The 21,599-nt window shown below is 42.2% G+C and overlaps 1 protein-coding gene across 4 annotated transcripts in view; it reads right to left on the reverse strand.

Moving 5' to 3' along the window:
- Positions 1-427: 427 nt before the first annotated feature.
- The window catches only part of fyco1a (FYVE and coiled-coil domain autophagy adaptor 1a), a 28,139-nt gene continuing 6,967 nt past the window's right edge, over positions 428-21,599 (reverse strand). For all 4 annotated transcript variants that reach the window (XM_084067344.1, XM_084067341.1, XM_084067342.1 and 1 more), the window contains exons 7-19: positions 19,542-19,685; positions 19,311-19,404; positions 16,424-18,919; positions 14,909-15,001; positions 13,363-13,481; positions 12,844-13,011; positions 10,846-10,998; positions 9,336-9,565; positions 8,127-8,280; positions 6,094-6,186; positions 5,413-5,623; positions 3,171-3,280; positions 428-2,207 (exon numbers count right to left, since the gene is read on the reverse strand). In XM_084067344.1, the coding sequence (XP_083923470.1) occupies positions 2,132-2,207; positions 3,171-3,280; positions 5,413-5,623; positions 6,094-6,186; positions 8,127-8,280; positions 9,336-9,565; positions 10,846-10,998; positions 12,844-13,011; positions 13,363-13,481; positions 14,909-15,001; positions 16,424-18,919; positions 19,311-19,404; positions 19,542-19,685 (4,141 nt within the window). In that variant the 3' untranslated portion in view covers positions 428-2,131. The remainder of the gene's footprint in view (positions 2,208-3,170; positions 3,281-5,412; positions 5,624-6,093; positions 6,187-8,126; positions 8,281-9,335; positions 9,566-10,845; positions 10,999-12,843; positions 13,012-13,362; positions 13,482-14,908; positions 15,002-16,423; positions 18,920-19,310; positions 19,405-19,541; positions 19,686-21,599) is intronic.

Below are 21,599 nucleotides of genomic sequence, written 5' to 3' on the forward strand. Positions count from 1 at the left end.
CTGCTTTTCAGCGTGCTCATCATCACAGATCACAGCCTGTGTGTTGTGCTCCCAAGTCAGAAAGTGCAGTCATGTGCATTAGTGCAAATAATGTAATTCCATACATCAATTTAGCTGTCTAGTCTGTTTGCGTCTTAATTGTGGAATTATAGCCTGTTAGATTCAATTTCGACACTTATTTGTTCCCAGTCCGCCAGTGGTGTGAGCCAAGTAGTATACTTGGAGATGTAATGCACAAACTGGGTTGACATTTCGATTCAGTATATTGACCAGTATATTCAGCATGTGGATGCTGCTGAATGAAAGAAAAGCAATCTATTCTGTGCGGGCAGCATTGTGACATTTTTAGTGCCATCACACAGATCCGTACTGTGGACATTTTGTAAAGTTCAAGCTCTCATATATAGCCAAGTGAACTACACACAAGTGGGTGCTCTCAGATTTTATTCATATTCACTGTGTTTGACAGGTCTATCACTTTAGAGTGTTGATAGGGAACACAAGTTAACCTTTCACTTCCCCAGCACTGACAAGTCAAAGACAATAAGTAGAAAAGCTGTACCTGTGTGATTCTTCTTTGACAAATACCATATAAAAGTAACAGATTTATTTTTAAAATATTTTTGTAACATGATTCTTTAAAAAATAAAAATAATACCCTCACAAAGTGCAATTCTATAGAGAAAAATATGAGGCTTAGTATATAAATTGCACAGAATTACACCAATCAAAGAATAAAAAAGAGAAATGTTTGTGAAATGCAAACAGATCTCTGTGAGAGCAGCATTTAGCCCTTGCTTCATTAATAAGTGTATGAACAACTCCATGTGAAATGATCAAAGATCATTCATTATTGCTTTGAGAGTTAAGGTTTCAAATTAAACAGCACACATTCAAACACATTGGGATCTGTAGGACTTCATATGTCATGCTACAGTAAGTATAACGTTTGAAGGACATTTGAAGGGTTAAAACGTACAATTGCTGCAAAGTACAAAGGGGATCACACCTCTGGCAGGTACAACTAACTGGCACTTGGAATAATTGTTAATTGACAGCCAGCTATGTAGTTTCTGCATGTTATCATAGTGTTTGACACTCAGCGTATTTATGAAAACTCAAAGTCTGTTTGTGCGGTGTCCACTTGGGATGGAAAAAAAAATAGGTGTCAATAAAGATAGCAGTCTTTTCGTTTTAAGCAAAAACAACCGTTAAAAAATACAGATGTGGTCTTAAGTGCCAACTGAGTGCTGTGAGAAACAATGCAAAGCCTCTCCCTCCTGAGAATATTGCATCAGGTGCAGAGAAAGTGCATCAATCTTGCCGTTCGGTTCTACCCTGAAGCTTGAACTAGCTTTAATTATCTGTGCCTAGCTATTATTTTGTTGAATTGTCTCCCTGTTGAGGAAGTAAAAATAATTGGAATTTTGGCATTTGATTTCCTTTTCCTTGATCGACTTATGTTTCTTCCCTGGGTCCTTGCACGCTGTTGAAGGTCCAGCACGTTCTTCAAAAATACTTGACGCCTGATGAGTAAATCGTTTTTTTCTCTTCCACTCCCTATAGAAAAGATGTACTTTTTGTTTGATTGCAATTGTTTTTCTGACACAGATTTATACAGTAGCATTACAACATGTAATGCTGTTGCTTGCTGTGATCCCCTGCTGTATTCTCTAAAAGTTTCAATGTCAAAGTGAGCAGGTAATACACGATCAGAAACTAAATGTCCCATGATTAAACAAATGCCAAGCAAAGGGTGATTAAATGATTAGGGTACATTACTTGGTGAGTAGCTGAACTTGAAGGTGCCCCTATAGTAGTTCTCATTTTAAAATGTCCATTAAAGTCCATTAATTTCCATTAACATTTCGCTGATGCAACAGTAAAAGAACATACCGTGAAACATAAAATCTTAGTATTAAATAATGTAGTAGGGAACCTTCACAATTGAGGTTTTGAAAAAAACAACTTAAGTAAAGATAAACTACGGCTAGAAATGGGGATATAGAAACAAAAGAGCAAATGAAATAACTGAAAATGACAAAAGATAATATGGACATTGTCCTTTAACCCCATATGGAACTTCTATCCCCATAACCTCTGCCATGTGTGCTTCTCTTGCACTCCAGCATCAAGGAAAGTCACTTCCATCGTAGATGACAGGCTTCTCGATTGTCAAGTGGTATAGGACCTTCTTAGAGATGAACCTGTAATGATAAGGTTGCAGATGAAAGAGCTGCAGTTGTGTAAATGAGAAGGGATGCCGACACACAGCAGGAAATTTAATCAAAGGCACAAAGGCACACACACACACACACACACACACACACACACACACACACACACACACACACACACACACACACACACACACACACACACACACACACACACACACACACACACACACACACACACACACACAAACATTAAGTGTGTTCGATATGAATCAATATCCAATTTCATGATGCATGAAATTGTTCTCTCTCTGTGAGTTGCAAGTGATATCTTTCAGTATAGTCAACTCGTGGGTAACTGATGAAGTCATAATTGGAATGGACAAGTGTGTTTAATTGATTAACCCCTAGCAATCCAAGAGGTGCACACACATACAAGCAGGCTATTTCCGGGGGTGCTGGATCAAATAGGTAACGCTGTAGAAAAGGAGAAGGTCCGCACACGGTACAGAGTACACCTGACGAAGGCCGCAGAGGCCGAAACGTTGTGTTTTTACCGCTTAATAAATACAACATTTTGGGAGCATTAAGAGCATTAAGTGTGCAGACCTTCTCCTTTTTTCTTATTGATTAACACCCCCTTCCCCGCACATACACCCTACCACCAGCACTCTGCGCGCACTCACACACACACACACACACACACACACACACACGTTTACATAACTATTTTTGGAGGGATATCAATAGCAGTTTAACTCTTAAGACACTAATAATGGTGTGGCTTCCCCTCGAGTCTCAACGACCATGGATTTACGGTTTTACTATCCTTGCAGAGACTTTTGGTCTCTCACACATGCACAGCTAACCACTGAAAACAGGTAGTAGTTGATGATGGCCATAGAAGCTTTAGGCCATAGGCTCTTTGACTCTTTTGGAGTGAAAACGAGCCTCTCAGCAGAAGGACAAGGGGAGACGTCAAGAGTCTCCTACCGTGAGAAGGAGTTGTCAAAGATAAGCGTGTAGAGCCCAGGTTTTCTGACTTTCAGCTGTCCCTGAATGGTCTCTTTATGGGAGTTACATCGGGTCAGGGGGATCAAAACCTGAGAAGAGAAGATGAGCTTGGTCAGATTAATCTATTAATTGATCAACTGAAAATTTGTAGAATACATTGTAATTGAATAATCCGTTTAACGATGTGCTGTATCATGTAACAAGACTAAAACTTCCAGTTTGGAGGGCGGTAGACTGGCGCAATCAGGCCAGTCCAAATACCAAGACAAATACCCAGCAAAGTGTTTTGTCAAAGTGTTTTTTGGCCGTGAAGATTTTCATGGGGGCGGGTGCCAAACAAACCACCAAATAAAACAGAACACTCCTGCTGGTCAAGTGCATTACATACGTATAATAATAATCATAGAAGAAGTGGCACATTTAGAAACCAGAACAGCTAAATCAATTTATGAAAGAAATATGGAGATAAAGGTTTCTGCCCAACATGAACAACATATGGAATATGGAGAGAGAATGGAAGACATGTAATGAAGGTCAGGAGGTGGAATCAAACCTGAATCGACATTATATGTGCTTTAGCGCATTGTTTCCCAAACACTGGGTCGGTACCCATTTGTGGGTCGTGGACACATTTTTATGGGTCACGACTCACAAGTAAATATCCCTTCGTTTCCCTACATTTTGTGAAAAATTCCTGGGGAGACGTAAAACTTCTCTTTTGGGTCTCAAGCTAAAACGTTTGGGAACCACTGCTTTAGCGCACATGGCCACTTCATGGATTGTCACCGCCTGCTGATTAGATCTGTGCTCCATAGGGGGCGCTCCTGTTCCATACACACATGAAAACAAGCATGTGGACTGCTTGCCTGTGGGGGGCCATATACTGTATGCATGAAAATGGCCTCCTTATCACCTTTATACCTTTATCATTGTTTAGTTTAGAGTCTAAACTTTAGCCATGATTCAAACGTCTTTGAATCTGTGTTAATTTTGACAGCAAATTTTTATTTAGTTTTAGTCATAGTCTTTTGAATAAAATTCAGTCTCCCATCATGTTCCAGTGCAGCCACATTAATGAGGTTGACAAGGATGATATAACATATAATATTTTTTTTCAATCCCGGAATCCATCTGCGTAATGTTCATGTATTCATTTATTTTGGTTCCTGTTTATCGCTAGGGCCACTTCCTCTTCCCTGAAATCACTGGTTCCTCATCTGTTATTCTGGTAAACTACAGGTGTGGCTAAATCATGTGAAATATTTTCACCTGTATTATACTTGCAGATTTGAATATAGCAGGGGGTCCATGCTTCACATGGAAAACAGCGGGTGTCTATCCTTCTTCTTATCCGTAACCTCTCCGGTGAAATGGTCTGTTTATACATTCTCCAAATTAAATGAACACTCAGGATGTAGCTGTGCCTATTCCTAGTTGGTAGCGATATTTAATTATTTTATGGCAAAAGGCATGCACAATGAGTGCTAGCCATCTTGGATTAAACTGTGATTGTCTCTGATGTAAAAGATTAGCTCTGATTGAGAAAACCAACCACAGACATAACTGAGCTGTTACAGCACAGTAATTGGTGGACCTAACTGCTGTACTGGCTCTAGGGGACCTTTATTACCCAATACTACACAGATGTACAAAGCACTACATAGCCAGGACTCAAGTAGAGATGAAAATATATATAGTAGTAACTAAAGCACAGTACAGTACAATAACTATAGAACTATAATTATAATTACAAATAACTACAATTATGTACATGAACTGTGCTATACAAATAAAGTAGCCCAAAAGTGATCATTAGAGGCCTAATTTATATCTTCTCACATTTGCGTCAAAGTTACAGTAAATTATGGCCAATAGCTATCACAAAACTTACAGTATACACACCTGAATCCCTTCTTTTCACCTATTTTGATAGATGCTAAAGTAGTTATACTATGCAGATAGGTCCACATGTTTTTGTTTGTTATTTAGAATACGTTTTTGCTTGACCATAAATGCTAAGAATGCCATTTAGATAAGCATGTAATTTAGACAGATGCTAGGTTTGATGTTTACCCTTTATCCTATTTTCTTTGAGGCACAACATTTTTTTCTTTGCACTCTACTTAAGTGACCATTTACCCTGTCGTTTGTTGACTAGGGTTCATGCCATTACTCTGATCTCACTCTGGAATACCGTAGGTAAATTGACAATTTGACATACCTTGGACTGCTCCACTGGGGAGTCAGAGGTTTCCCGGTAAACTACACTAAAGGAGATGCTCTTGGGTTCTGAGGAGAACATCCAGCTAATGGTTGGCCCACTGTCACTCACAACAATGGCTATGACACTGTAGCAGCTGGACTTGACGAAGAGCTCCCTGGAGCCATCGCCAAACTGAGAAATGTCGTCAATGCTGAGAGGCACAGCCAGCCTTTAAGGAGGAGATAATCAGTTAAAGATGGCTTTGGTGCATCCAGCATAAATCACTTTAAATATGAACCACTTATGCCCTATATAATTTGTTGTACGACAGATACAAAAAATTGCAAAGCACCGTGAGCTTGTAGATTTCTATTTTCAATGTTTTAAATAAATACTTTTTTTTTTGTATACAATTTGCCCAATATAGGGATGCCAGTGTTAATGTAGTTACACACACTTAGTTGACACTCACTGAGAGGAAATTACAAAAAAGTGCCGTGGTGGAATGTGCTTCATTCAGTACAGCACACCAGCATGACAAGCGAAACATTATTAGTAAGGAGCACCGTGCTCTTAAACAATATCCCTGAGACCCTAGAAGTTAGGGCAAAATATGGAGGTGACTCAAGATAGAATCAGTTACATACTACTAATGAATCCCTTTGTCCCTAGGACATACCGTACAGTTAACAGACTTACGTGACTTCTCCGGACTTGAGAAGGTTGATCTCGGAATCTTGCGAGGTCACCACATGCTCCTCCGGGTCATCTGGGGTCAACTCTCCTGTGCCTCTGATGATTGATGGGTCAAAAAAGACATGTTGTGATATATTAAGGAGGACTGTGGTTTACGTCTGTGGTCTTTCTATGTTCATCTCTATGCTATACCCCTAAACGGCAACAAAGCAGAGGGTGTCCCTTCTCGCACATGTTGGTAGTATCCTCAGGGATCATGGCAACACAACTTACGGTAAATGGATTAATACTTTGTCGTATGACGTGTCCCGCACAAAAGAAATGCAGATACAGTAGATCTGTTATTTTCATGTGGGTCTTCATTTGTCACTCTTACTGTTTGCATATGCCCAAACTGCACTGGAGCATGATGGGTCCCAGATTTAAAGACGTTTGAATCGTGTCTAAAGTTTAGACTCTAAACTAAACAATGATAAATGTGACAAAATGTGAGCAATTTTCATGCATACAGTATATTTAAACTACTTTGATACTGCACGATGTCATTCCTCAAAACAGTTTTGTTTGTTTTTCCTTGCAGGAGCAGAAAATGCAGAGCGAAGTGCCACATTATCAGCTTGCCAGATGTTGCCTGGGTGATTGCGCTGAGAACGCGTCGCAAAGTGACGAATTGTTCTTTTCATTCAGGTTCCCCAGTACCCAACATTGGTCAGGTTATTGTGTGGGGGAAATAGGCTCTCTTTCCCACTCTGCCTCCTTCCTCTGTCCATATTTGGGCATCAATTGCGCCGACGTCGGAGATCTCCATATGGAGACATCAGACACACCCTTGCTATGATATTAGTCAGCAATTATGTCAGTATTGTGAGATCAGGAATGGCCATATTTCGGCATAATCCGGGCACTTAGTACTGTGACGTATCGTCACAGTACTAAGTGCTAACTAAAACGTTGATTTGCACTGACATCGGGGACTTCCATATGGGCATAAAACTGTTGCCTAACAATGATGATTTGATGGCAGCGATCTCCATATATGGCCATCTCTCAAGACATAAGAAACATTTCTTTTTTCTTTTTTTGCTGATGGTTTCCCAGATTGATTTGACGTGCGAACTTGTGGTGAATGTCCAGTCCATATATGGGCATATCTCCATGCTAGCCACAGACACCACCCGCCTGCCAACCTGATATAGTATCGGACTGTAAATGACTGTTTATTTTTATCTGATACCTCTCAAAACATATCTTAAACACCACCATAACACCACACTTCATGAACAAGCTTTTCTGATATTGGTGTTCTCACTTTGATTTCACTTTGATAACCCACCCCCCCCCCAGAAGCAAATATTGGAGTTAAAAATGCTCGCTTAAAAGAAATATATGTATTCAAATTGCAGAAATTGTCAAGTAGCCAAAGACATCTAAAAATGAAACCGTTCTTAATGGATTCATTATGCATGTGGACTCATCACCACCAGCACAACACAACAAGAATATGTGGTGACATCATAAAGTATGTGAAATTTGTCAAAATGCATACTGCAAGCTCAAATTATGACGCTGTTTTCTAATGAAGATCCTTATAAATGTCACCATTAATCTGCCTCTCACTCATTTAATCATGACTACATTTGCAGTCAAACATGCAGCAGCGTAGGGCAAACAAATTAAACATCAGAGAGTGAGAGACAGTGTGTGTGAGTGCGTGAGTGCGTAGTGCGTAGTGCGTACATGAGTACATGAGTGCATGAAGTCATCACGAACTTCATAAGTTTCGTAAGTTGGGGATTGAAGTGTGTGTGTGTGTGTGTGTGTGTGTGTGTGTGTGTGTGTGTGTGTGTGTGTGTGTGTGTGTGTGTGTGTGTGGGTAGTCACAATAATCAAAACGTGTTCTTGTTGATGTTGTGTGAAGAAATAACAGGAGGATGCTATACAAGAGTATTTCAATTGTACATCTTTCAGGTGGTTCCTCACAGGTACACAATTAGGTATGGTTGCGACAGTGAGCATCTACAATGTCACACACTCACATATCTAACGCTCCTGGAGGCCTCCTGTCCATCTCTCCTTCCAGGGAACCCCCTGTGGTTTGAGACATGGTGTCGCTGTCATAGACGCCATTCACTTCCTCCTCTGTGATTATGTCAAAGACTCCATCATCAGATCTGCTGCTGGGGTCCGACACTATGTGGGGAGTACCGGTATGCATGTTAACAGACCAACGCAATAAGAACAAAACATTTGACTGTAATTAGTGTTCGAATACAAATGAAAGCTTTAACCTTAAGAGGAGCTCAGGTTGTTTGCCTTAAAAAAAGCCTCAAGCTCAACAGCTTCCTAAGTTGCCATTATAAAAATACTACCATTGGGGGGAAAAGCCCCCCCCCAGGATTAGCTTCTTCAAACTGAACGGTATCAGTAAAGCAGCGACAGGTGGCATGCAGAAACAAAAATCGCACCCTGTGTGAAGGAAGCGGTGCCTTTGATGAGTGGCCTCCTGGTGGCGCTATAATAGGGCGGGCCGGGGCTTCAGCAATTAATGCTCGTCCCTATTGGTGGTGTAAGTCCACATACCAAATTTGGACTTGGTGGCATGCTGCAAACTGGAGTTATAGCTGTTTAAAGCCAGAGGCCTCCTGGTGGCGCTATAATAGGGCGGGGCGGGGCTTCAGCAGTCAATGCTCGTCCCTATTGGTGGTCTAAGTCCACATACCAAATTTGGACTTGCTGGCATGCTGCGAACTGGAGTTATAGCTGTTTAAAGCCCGTGCTCAAACGGACAAACGGACAAACGGACAAACGGACATACGGACGGACATAGTCAAATATAGAGCGGCTGGCACCGCTAAAAATGTCACCAGCTTCCACTTCTGTCTATTGAGTGAGCTTCTGCAGCAGCAACAGCAGCATTTCCTCTCCTTGTTCCGTAACATATTGAGGCTAGTCTTTTCAGTTCTGCTGATAAGTTACCAGCTAACACAAAAGAGCTCTTTACTGTAACTGCCTTTGAAAGAACGTCAAGAGCCTCCGTGAGAAAATGCCTGCTATTACTTTGTGCTTACCGGGTAAATTGAGGTGATTTTCTCCCACCTTCAATTTATTTCTGCACATGTATGGGTGTTTGTGCATATCGCAATCGTACCAATGTGAGCGTGTGTGGCAGCCATGTTGGAAAAAACACAAGCGATTGTAGAGCATGTTTATAAATGTGTTTTTCACTCCACCATGTATCTTCTGACCTGTTACCCTTGGAGTAGGTTTATACGGCGCTGGTTCAGGAGGTGAGCGTGGCTCAGCTCCGGGTGGAGGTGGCTGGGTGTCTCCAGGACTCAGTTCGGCCGCTGTGAACCTCTCCACCACGGCACTGTGCTGTGTGTAACACTCCCTACAGCAGCGCTCCTTCTTCCCACTGTGCTTGGTCATCGCAAAGTTGTTACTGCAGTAGTAACAGAAAATACGTCCACATAGCCTGGAACAGGAAAACATTGAACATTCACAGGGGTGTAGTGCTGCGGGGTAGTGCAACAGAATGATGCTCCGACACTGTTTTTCCTCCAAGTGAGGAAATAGAATATTTGCATCAAAATCCGGTTTAAATTCTTGTTAAACTTTTTTACGCTTTTGAAGAGCCAATCATCACTAATGCATATGCCAAGAAAAAGACAACAAAAACAAATGAAATGGTCAAAGTTGTCATACTGTATTGACTTTTAATGTGTAGTCTGATTCACGATGCCTGGCACAGTGAATTTTCCTCCAGTATAGCTAACATTAACCAGTAAAGATGAAAAGGCAGCAAACGCTTTCATTAATTTTGGAACAGCTAGAAATGGTAAACGTTTACGATGATGTAACCATGAAATGTTTTCATATTTGTTAAGCTGTACGATCACAATGATGCTTTCACATGCATGAAGGTGCACTGTCACAATAATGTTTTCCTTGTGTGGTCAGTCATACTGTAGTTGACTAATGTACTGTATGTAGGGACAGTGGTTCCATAACATTCAAAAGAAGTCACAACTGAGCGCTTGCATGTTGTTTCTCTGCTTACTATTTCACTATTTGTTTGTTCAAATCAGGCTTTATTTTATACAATCATGGTATTAATCATGGTATTTATTTCTCAGTGGACAAATAATTCTAGGTCCTTTGCAGATTCCAGTGGAAACTCGAAAGGCAATGGCATGAGCACCCGTCTAGTATAAATTCAAACATTTTTCAAAATCATTTAAAAAATAAAAAAATCTAACTTTTAAGAAATAGTGAAAATAGCCGATCTTCAAGCTCACAACGTGTTACGATTGTAGATCTGCTATTTTCACTAGTTTGGGTCCCGGGGAGACATTTCAAATTTCTCTTTTGGGTCTTGAGCTAAAAGGTTTGGGAACCACTGCTCCACTCCAATGGTTCTAAGGACCCCCAGGGGTCCTTGATGGGGTTCCAGGGGGTCCCCAGTAAAATGTGTTATTATAGCATCAAAAGCTTTTTTACCACTTTAATCCTACAGCATACTGTACATCGGCTATTAGAAAATAGCCGCTATTTAAAAGAAAACCTTGAAAAGGATTTGGAAAATTTGGGAAAAATATTTGAACCATTTTAACAACCGAAATCTTGTATAGGCCTCCCTGTCACAAAATATTTTCAGATGGGGGTCCGTGACCAAACATATTAATTTGGGGGTCCTTGACATGAAAATGTTTGAGAACCAATGCTGTAGTGACCATGGGGCCACCGTGGACCCACCTGCAGTGGTGTCTGCGGAGCCACCAGGTGAACTGGCCCTGGCACCCCAGGCAGTGAGTGGCCTCCTTGTCCACCAACCACCAGCGCTCCTCATTACGCAGCTTCTGCTCAAACTCGAGCGCATCTGACTTCTGCCACAGAGCGTCCTTGTCCCTACCATCGAGGACACAAACAGAAAGCAAACACACACCCACACACACACACACCCACACACACACATACACACACTCTTATAAGAATTCTAATTTGTCTTGGGAGTATGGTTATGTCTGGAAAATGTAAGTTCTTCATGTCAACACATCATTTAAAAAAACATATTTTTTAAATAGCTGAAGTTTTTATTTTTTTATTAGATAGATTTTTGGTAAATACCCAAATGGAACTTTTGCACAACTACAAATTGACAGGTGCGTCAGAGTGGACTGTGCGCCGACTATTGTAGAAAAAGGAATATTGGGGAAGAGGAACGTTTCAGTAGTCAGTACACAGACCTTCATCAGTTTATCTTGATGAAGATCCTAGTAATGAAACGCCGTCCCTCTCCCCAGTAAATATATTTTTTATTTGCAGTTGAAGAAGATTCCTTTCATCCGTGAATATTTTTTAAAAAGCTGATTATCCACACCGAGATAATTCTGCAGCATCTGATGTTTAAAACTCAAAGCAATGTAGCAGATGGAGGCAGTTTTCAAATTAAAATTTGCATAATTTGAGAATTATATAAATGGTATGTCTCACACTTGCAGATTCTTCAGGAACAAACACATGTTAATGCATTTCTTTATAAAGATCCCCCACAACCCATTGTTCTTCTCATTGTTTTGCTTTCATTAAGACAGAAAAGAGAAGCAAGGCATGAAGCTGAACAGATTGTGGCGGTTTATGTGTTCACACCTTATTCAGTTGAGCTAACCTGGACACAACACAATCCCTGCATAGTCTATATTCTAATTCTACACTCTCTCTGCTTGTTCTGAAGTGCCTTCAGGTTGTCAACGGGAAGCGACTGCACAAAAGATAATGAAGGAGGAGAAAATAATGAGAGTAAACAAGCAAGAGAGAAATTAGATTGCTACACCCCATGGGGAGCTGACACAGTCAACATGCTGGTGTTTTATCCCCTGCTGAGGACAAGGGTACTGACACAGGGTGATGTTGGTTTTCTGATAAAAACTAGTTAAGACTGTAAAGCAAAGAGGAGCATGTCTTTCTCTGCCTTTAAGATTTCTCAACCACACCCATGTGCCTCGTGCATTCTCCTTACTTTTCACATGCTTTCTCCTCCATCAAAGTATTTATTTGATCTTGTCCTATATTGCTTATATTACCCCCTACACTGAGAATAGCTTTCTTCACCCACCTCCACCTTTTTTTTTTTACTCCTCAGCAGTGTGGTGCTAGTACTACATATTGTTACTGTTGGGCAGAAACCTTGTATCTCCATTTATTTTTTTGTAAATGAATGCCCTAGTTTGCTGTCACACAAAAGTAGCGAAAATAGGTGAGATCTACTATTTTGGAAACAGTTTAAAAATGAAAGTGGTTAAGTATTGAATGTCAGTGGGTTTTATAAATATGAACAAGAGCTTGTATCTAAATAATAACTACATTGGATCCATTGGATCTGTTTATTTTTTCCATTTTCCAACTGTTATGGAAGGTTTCCACCCGACTGCAACGACATCCAGACTAGAGTAATGTTTCTGGGAAGACCAATTCATAAAACACACAACCCACCGCCTACGTGCTTAACTGAGCTATCCAGTTTAGTAGACCTTGTATTGCGAATTTGTACTTCCATGTACTGTTATGTACTGTCATGTACTGTTCTCATGTCTTACTAAATAAAGTACATCAATCAATCAATCAAACACATGGCAAATCACCTAGCACAGAAACCTACACACAAATTAATTAATAGCAATATGTTTCTCATCCATCCATCGAATCTGTAATTTACTTTCCCTGTGTTCAGGTGAGAGAGGACACATTTCATACTTTATGAGCTCAATGAGTCGCTCTTCCAGGTTGCTCTTGGTTCTGCAGAGGTCATCGATCTCAGCGGACGTTTTGAGATGGTGGTTCTGTTTGTCTGCCTCTGCTTTCTCAACCGTCTGTTTCAGTTCCTCTCTGACCTTTTGCACGGCCGCAAGCGCGTCTTCAGCACTGAAGGAAGGAGGTGAAGGGAACATGTAAGTAAGTAAAGCTATGCAAGTTCAAAAGAATGGGATTGAACAAAAGAGTGATCATTTAAGAAGAAAAATATAATGACAAAATATAATCAAGACATTACTAATACCCTTATCCAAGAATAGAGTACAGCCCCACTGTAATTTTAATTAGAATACTTATCGGCCATCTTGCACTTTGAACTGCCATATTATTTCTTTTGTCTTTACTTCTCCTTAATTCACATTTTCATGACTTATGTATAGCACCTCAACGTGTTCTTATCTATGTGCGTCATATTTCAGTCTGAGGAAAGGAAACACACAGGAAGTGAATGGCGGAGCGCACCTGCTGACGGAGCCTTTCAGTTGCTGGATCTCTAGCTCATTCTCACGAGCTGAAGCCTCTGTCTTGGTGATGTGAGCATCTTTCTCAACAATCAACTGTGAGTACCGCTCATTGGAAACCTTAATCAGAAATGATCAGAACACACAGAAGATTCAATAAACTGAACTTTATCACAGAATAAACAAAAATCAAGCAAAACATTCATTATTATTTATTAACCATGAAATATTGAACTCATTGAACTTTCAACACCTCCCTCAGTCCTTGTACTGTTTATAGAAGACAATTGTGAGTTATACGAGTATTTAAAGTGGATTAAGACTAGAGCAGAAGGCCACAAAAGTACCTTAATTTTGTTCCCACATAATATGTGGGAACACAATTGTTTGTTTGTATGTTTTATACTTTCTGAAATATTTAACTTTAATTATATAATGGAAGTCAAAGGGGCTGTGTTCACGCTGGAACCCAGCAATACATCTTAGATATGTCATAGATGACTGACAACATAGATGACTGATGTCATAAGCTAGTCACATTAAGAATAAAGAAAGAAAAAAGAAAGAAAGAAAGTCTGAGATCCACATTGGAGCCAAGATTCACAAAATGTCCTATTTTTTAATTATTATTTAATAAATAATGTAATATTATCATCAGTACTGGGCTATCCATTATTTGTCCAGGTTAGTAGATATGTCACCCTACTAGCTCAATGGGTTAATGCCTAACATCTGTGCTGTGTGTCTTCCACACTTGCCCTGTGTGCACAAACACTCTGCTACAGTGTGTCCCGGGTCCTCAAGTTGAACTAGGCTTGCTTAGTTCAACTTGTTACGAACTGGCTGAAAATCACATTTATTAGCGTATGTGTTTACATTTTCTATGTACTTTTAAGAGTAGGCTTTGATCCGAGTGCACTGTGAATAGCAAACACTGGCTTTTTCCCGTGTTTTGGGCTACATTGGAGGTTGAGCATGGATCAATGTCTGGGGTCAAAATGTCTGGGTTATTTCTGAAAAGTTTTGTGCACTTCTGATCAAGAGCACAGAAACTGTTTTGTAATTATGTATGTATCTGACCAACTCAACAGGAATGTGTTATGGTTAATAAATTAGTCTGATCAATGTGAGAGGAATGTCATTAGAATTACTCTGGCATTTCTCTCATCTACAACATCTGAGCACTGAGCAGTAATTGGAACGCTAGCGTGACATCACTTTCGTTTGTGTCTGTTTCTACCATACCCTTATCTCATCATTACGTTGCCCTCTTTCATGCAGTGATAATACAACACTGGTATTTATGTATACACTTGTGTACACATACATAAAAGGAACCCAACCTTTCCTTTTGATTATATACCATTTCCTTCAGACTTAAAAGGTGACAAAAACCTCACAGGAAGGTATGTTATTATTATCAGAGCATAATGTATATTTTTAGAGCAGTGTATCTGCTTTTCTAAAGGCAAGGGTGTTCTTTCACAAGGAATCTAATGAGTTCATAGGATCTGTGGCCAGCACTGTGCAGCTATGAAAATACAGACCTCCAGCTCTGACACTTTGGCCTCCAGGCTAGATACACTCTCCTGATCGATCTGCAGCTTGGATTTCACCTGCTCCAGCTTATCATTCATGCTCTGTTTGGAGACAGAAATACAGAATAAGACAGAAAGAACAACATGACATGCAGTAAGGAGCCAATGAATAATACTGTAGTAGGACAAAATAAAAGTTACGTAATTGGCAATTTAAAATCAAACTGTACACAACACCGCAAAATCCTGAGATATTAAGAGATAATGTTTGCCACCCTAAAATGTTTTAATCGGCCTCATGGTGGCGCTATAAAAGGCCGATTCACGTTTTGCCTATAACTGGACTGATCGGCGTGAAACTTTGCACGCACACTCCCTGGAGGCCAATGAAAAACTTCTGCACTGCATTTTTCACAGCAGCCTTTTCACAGCGCCACCAGGAGTCAGATTTTTTAGATTCCACCCTGATTGACTAAGATTGGCATCTAAAGTGTGCAGGGGTGGCCCATTTTAAACAAAATGCCTCAAACCATGAATGCAGTGTCCGATTGCCGTGAAACTTTGCACGAACATTCCCATTAGGCTGGGGAAGAAATGCCACCCTTTTCACATTGGCCTACCAGTAAGACTCCCTAATCGGGAGATAAGCGACCGTAGGTCACATGGCATTTTATGTGAGCTGCAGTGGCAGGGGGTCCTCCACTGGGGGCGCCACCACTTTTGCATCCGTTCTGGAGCACCAGGAGTGGGTGGTCCCCGGGAATGCCCCGTGAGCAGCCCCGTTGGGGTGGTCATTTGGTAATTTGTCCACATGTGCTCATTTTCTACACTTGGGGGTCCCCGAGGCCGCTGGGGGTCCCTGGAGCTCCGGGGGTCCTTGGAGGGTGTAGTTTGGCAGGTAAGGAGTGTGTGTGCAAAATCTGGCATGGATCGGGGCAACGGGTGCGGAGATATGAGCAGGGCAAAAGTGTGACGGACGTGTGTGACGGAGTGACGTGACGGACGGACACCTGGAGCAGGTTTCTGTAGTAAGTGCGACCTACGGTCGCAATTATAGCACCACCAGCAGGCCGATTTTTGCAAAACAACTTTTTTAATATTACTCCTACAGATTTTGTCCAACGATCACTCAAATCGGTACACATTATCTCTTCATGTGATCAAGACGGATCTGTCCGATTTTCATATTCCATCCTGATTGACTAAGATTGGCATCTAAAATTTGCAGGAGTGGTCCGTTTTGAACAAAATGCCCCAAATCATGAACGCAGCATCCGATTGCTGTGAAACTTCACATTTGCCTAATTTTAGCTGAACATTTTTTTTGCTATTACTCCAACCAGAGTTTGTCCAAACGTCACACAAATCGGTACAGATTATCTCTATAGTCAGTCCGATTTTTCATATTTTATCCTGATTGGCTAAGAATAAGATTGACTTCTACTACCTGGCCTGGCGGAGACCTGTGCGCTGAGGAGCATATTTTTCTAGTTTTGCTGTGTATTGGGCTCCAGTAAAACCCACCTTGATCTGGTTCTGATGACTCATGCTCTCGGAGCTCATCTGGAACTTGACAGCCTCTGTCTCCTCTCGGCTGGAGTCCTGGATGCTCTTCATTTGGCTCTCGACCTTCTCCAGCTTTTCTTGGACCTCCATTAGAGTACCTGGAAGGTTGTCCATCTGGGTCAGCTCCTCTCTCAGACTGGCATTCTCCTGGCGCAGGGCTGCCAGGCAAGCCTCCAATCGCTCCACCTCCTTGGTGGCGCCCTCCTCCAGCTCCTCGATCCTGGTGGCCTCCACGGCCCAGCGTTCCCTGGCCTCCTCCTTGTCTGCTGTCAGCTTACATATGGTCATCCCCAGCTCTGCCATCTCCGTGTTAGCCCTGTGGAGGCTTTCCCGTGTCTCGCCATTCTCCAGGCCAAGCTTCTCATGTTCAGCCTTGAGGGTGGCAAGCTCCTTTAGGGTGGAAGCTTCAGAGGTAGCCAACCCAGCACGAGCAGCTGCCTCTTTGTCACGCTCTTCAGCCAGTGCCTCTTCTTTCTTCTTACACTGAAGCAGCTCAGATATGTGCTTCTGGTTGAGTGCTTCAATCTGTACTTTAAGCTGTTCTGTCAGAGTCCTAAGCTCATCTCTCTGGGCTAATGTCACTTCCAGCTGGGCTTGGGTTTTTACGCTTTCCTCCCGAGACCTCTGCAGGTGCACCCTGAGGTCCAGGACCTCTGCTTGAAACCTGGATGCTTCTTTCACGTTCACCTCCAGCTGGCTCTCCAACACAGCCAGTTTTGATGTCACTTCCTGGCTCTCCTTTGCTTGCATGGTGCTCCGCACTAGCTGAGAGCTTTCCACTGCCTGCTTTTCAGAGGTCAATTTCTCAATCAGTTCTGTTTGTTTAGCACAGGCTGCCTCCGCCTGAGCCTTGCCCATCTGCATCTCTTTCTCCCTGGTCTCCAGAGTTTTCACCCTAGCCTGGAGCTCAGCCAAGCTTTTCTCTCTGCTTCCCAGCAGGGCCTCCTTGGCCCGGAGCTGGTCTTGAAGGTTGGCTTCACTCTTGCGCGAGGCTCCCAAGCTCTTCTCCAACTCCCCAATCTGCCCGTGGATGGACTTGAGCTCTGCTTGCATGGTGGTAAGAGCTGCTTTCACAGTGGACTGCTCTTCCCTCAGACCCTGGTTCTCCTGCTCCAGCCGCTTCGATTCTGCCCCTGAGGATTCGGCGGCCATGGCTGCCCTCTGCAGACTCTCGTCAAGGGTGCAGTTCTCCTCTCGCAGCCTCTTCTCTTTCTCATCCACGGACACCTTGGCATCGTCCAGCTGGCTTCTCACTTGTTTCTCAGATGCCCTCAGGGCTGCCAATTCAGCCTCAAGTGCCGCTCGGCTTTCTGCCAGCTCTTTCTTCAACTCCTCATTTTTCTTGATGGTAGTCAGCAGCTTACCATTGAGCTCCATTAGATTAGTGCACTGTGTCTTGTAGTCATCTGTCTTCTTGGCCTGGTCCTTGATGCTAGCCTCCAGCTCAGAGACTCGAGTGGACAGGCTGTCCCTCTCTGCACTCGAGCTCTGCCTCTCGGCTTCAAGCTGCTGGACTTTCTGGCTGCTGGACGCAATCTTTGTCTCTCTACTTTTCAGTTGCTCTTTCAGGGCAGTGACCTCCTCTTCCAAAGACTCCTGTAAGCCACCCATATTCTTTCGAATCTCCTCTTTATCATCATGCGCTCTTCGTTTCACCTCCTCTACCTGTTTCTCCTTCTCTTCTAGGGTTTGTTGCATGTCCTGCAGTTGCCTTTGAAGGTTGCTCGCCTCTTTCTCCGTTACAGTCATGGCGCCCTGTAGCTTATCAATGGCACTACATTGTTCGTCCACTCTTGCCTCCAACCTGACCTTTTCTGTTGATGCAGAGGTTACTAACGCTGCATGTCTGGCGTCCTTGACTCTCAGATCCTCAGCTAGCCTTTCTACCTGCCTTTTCCTCTCCTCCCCCTCGGCAATGGCCTCCATCTTCCCCCTCTCTGCCTCTTTCAACCTGTCCAGCAGTTCGTGTATTTTCTGTGCCGAATCAAAGTAGCTGGCCGCCTGTTGGCCCTTCTCGTTTAGCACGCCATCCAATTTGGCCAGTAGCTCTACGTTCTTCCCCTCAGCCACTGCCAGTTTATCCTGGAGCAGACGTTGCTCAGCCTCTCTGGCTCTCTCTGCAGCCCTAAGTGAGTCTAGTTCTCTGGAGAGAGCCTCCTCCCTCCCTTCCAGAGCTTTTAGTGCAGTCTGCAAGCCCTGTTGCTCCTCATGGGCAGCCAGAGACACATCCAGCTGTCTCTGGAGCGCTACTACCACTCCTCTGAGTTCAGCCGCCTCCTCGCCCAGCTGCTGCACCTTATCCAGAAGCTCTCTCTGCTTCAGCTCAGACTGGTCCAGCTCCAAGCGGAGGTCCTCCAGAGTGCTGACGTCTTCGCCGCAGGCTGGTAGGGAGTCATTGAGCTCGCTCAGAAGGCCATGGCCATAGTCAGGGCTAGAGAGGAACTCAGGTGCCTGCTGGAGGGTTGCAAAGGAAGGGAGAGAAGAATGAGATTGACCAGTAACATAGACTTAACATTAGGTACAGTATATAATCATCTCATAATGCAAGGCTCAAGGTTCAAGTTTTTTTATTGTTTCATTTTGTGTATGGATACGTAAGATTATAATGATTTTTTTTATAATGAATTTGTTCTGGGTCTATCAGAACAAATTCTGGAACAACATATAGAATAACAGGGAGAGTCCTAATTACTTGTAACCTCATCACTATCCCATAAGCTTGCTTTCGCAGAACATGAGTTCATGAGAAGCATGTGATCTAAACGCAGAAGCCTCTCAGGTACAAATATGAGCTCTTAAATTAATGTGAAACAGGTGTTGATGACAAGTGAAACGTATCAGTTACCTGGGAGTAGTTGCTGGCCAGGCTGTTAATGCTGGAACTACGACTGGGTGGTCTCCACATGTGAGCAGGTGAGTTTGGCATGCCCAATGCCCTCCTGTTGATCAGACAAAAAAACGAAACAATTATTACTATTTTTTGGCAATTTTTTTTTTCCCAGAATAGGGATGATGTAGTATTCGTATTTGTGTAAATATATGTGCAGGTTTGTTGGGTATTTTTTCCACAACTTACCTTGCAAAGGTGGGCCAGGATGCGTCAAGGTCATGACCCCTCGAAGCCACATCAAACTGGACCTCGTTGAGCTCATACAGGTGACTGATGATGTCAACACTGAGGTGGGGTTTCAAGAAAGGGCTGCGTGCATAATACCAGTCACTGTGTTGGGAAGACAAAGAGGTGTGACAGTACTCAAAAGGAAGACATGCTGTAGCAGGACAGCTAGTCGCAATGATATTCAGAGAAAATGTACAATTATTTTTCATATTTTACATGATCATAGGAGTATGATAAACAAAGAAGAATTTTCTGTGAGACATTCACTTTGTGGCAAACAAAGACTGGCAGAAACAGGATGAATTTATGCTAGTAAAGTAGAAAACAGGAAGACAACCTTAAAGTACAGCAGGTATGGGCATTTTCAGATCCACTTTTTAATCAGGCTCTTAATCCCTTTGTTAGCTAGATTCAGATAACAGGATTTGTAGGAAACCACGATAGTGGAAGAGAAAGTTGTTTAAAATAAGAGAAACATCACACCTGACCTGACCGTTACTTGTAAAAGAACAGTGTGGTGGTTTGTGCTTGACTGTAATAATAAAAGGCCTAACACAAATCCCCCTGTGAAGCCACCCTACAAGCAATCTTGTATTATTATTTTATTTGATATTTGATATTATATTTGATAGTGCTACTTTTTTAAATCTGTTGTATCCCTGCTGATATCTCTTTTTTGTGTCGTTTTTAGTATTTCTTTGTGATACACTGTGATATTTTCTATTGTTGTTAATGTATATTAATGTCTTGGACCCCAGGAACACTAGCTGACATTAAGGCGTCAGCTAATGGGGATCTGTATAAACAAATAAACAAATATTAATCCAGCACCTTAAAAACTGCATTCACCGTAAACCCTAAATGAGCTGCTAGCTAACTCTGATGCAATTACTTTTTTATTGCGCACTGTCCCTGTAATAATACATACATTTAAAAAATAAATAGATAACATAAGCACTAAATATAACCCAAGTGGCGTTGTCTGGTGGCTGACACCAGAACTCAGCCGGGGCAGTGAAAATATGTTTTTTCTTTGGAGATCACTTCACTACCATTTCTACTACTATACTATTACTAATAATAATAATAATAATAGAGCACTGAAGTCCTGACGTCACTGCCGCTAGAGGGCGTCCGGTTCGTGGCTTTATGTTTTGTGTTGAAATCCCCATTGGGGAATCTTAGATCGCCTCATATAAGAACTGTGTTCGAAAAATAAACACACCACCCAGGCGATTTTACTCATATGGATATAAAGCATCAACTGAAGGTGGAAATGTACACATTTACCCAAAGAGTAACACAATAAATGCTAGAAACGAGTCAAACGACCCAAAGACTACATTTCCCATGAATGCCGGCTGCTGTAGGGACGGTGATTTCAGACCCGGAAGTGTAGTTCTGGACTTTTAATTCCATTTTCGCCAGAAACAGGCTGTATCAAATATGAATGAATATCACAAACGATGCAGAGCCACCCCCCTGACAGAAATGCCGGGGTGGTGTGTTTATTTTTGGAACACAGTTCTTATATGACGTGGTCTAAGATTCTCCAATGGGGATTTCAACGCAAAAAATAAAGCCATGAACCAGCGGAACAACGCCCTCTAGCGGCAGTGACGTCAGACTTCGTGCTCTATAATAATAATAACTAGAAAAAGTGCTCCTCGGAGCACAAGTCTCCGCCAGCAGACTTGTGTTGTGTCCTATCCGTCCTGTCTGTATAAGTGTCCTATCCGTCCTGTCTATGTAAGTGTCCTATCTGTCCTGTCTGTGTAAGTGTCCTATCTGTCCTGTCTGTGTAAGTGTCCTATCCAATTGTTACAGTATCCGCCATTTCTCAGCCATTTCGTGATTATTCCTGTCTTACCTCACTTTGAAAGAGGCTAAGACTCTTTCAAAGTGACACATGTATTTATAGGCCGCTATACGTCACTAGCCAATCAGATCACACTATTTCACCGTATTGTCACGTGTCACGTGAGGCTTGACCAATGTTAGCTTGACATGTGGAAA

Source organism: Gymnoscopelus microlampas, assembly GCF_963454915.1.
Source record: "Gymnoscopelus microlampas genome assembly, chromosome: 9".
In the NCBI taxonomy this organism is placed as follows: domain Eukaryota; kingdom Metazoa; phylum Chordata; class Actinopteri; order Myctophiformes; family Myctophidae; genus Gymnoscopelus; species Gymnoscopelus microlampas.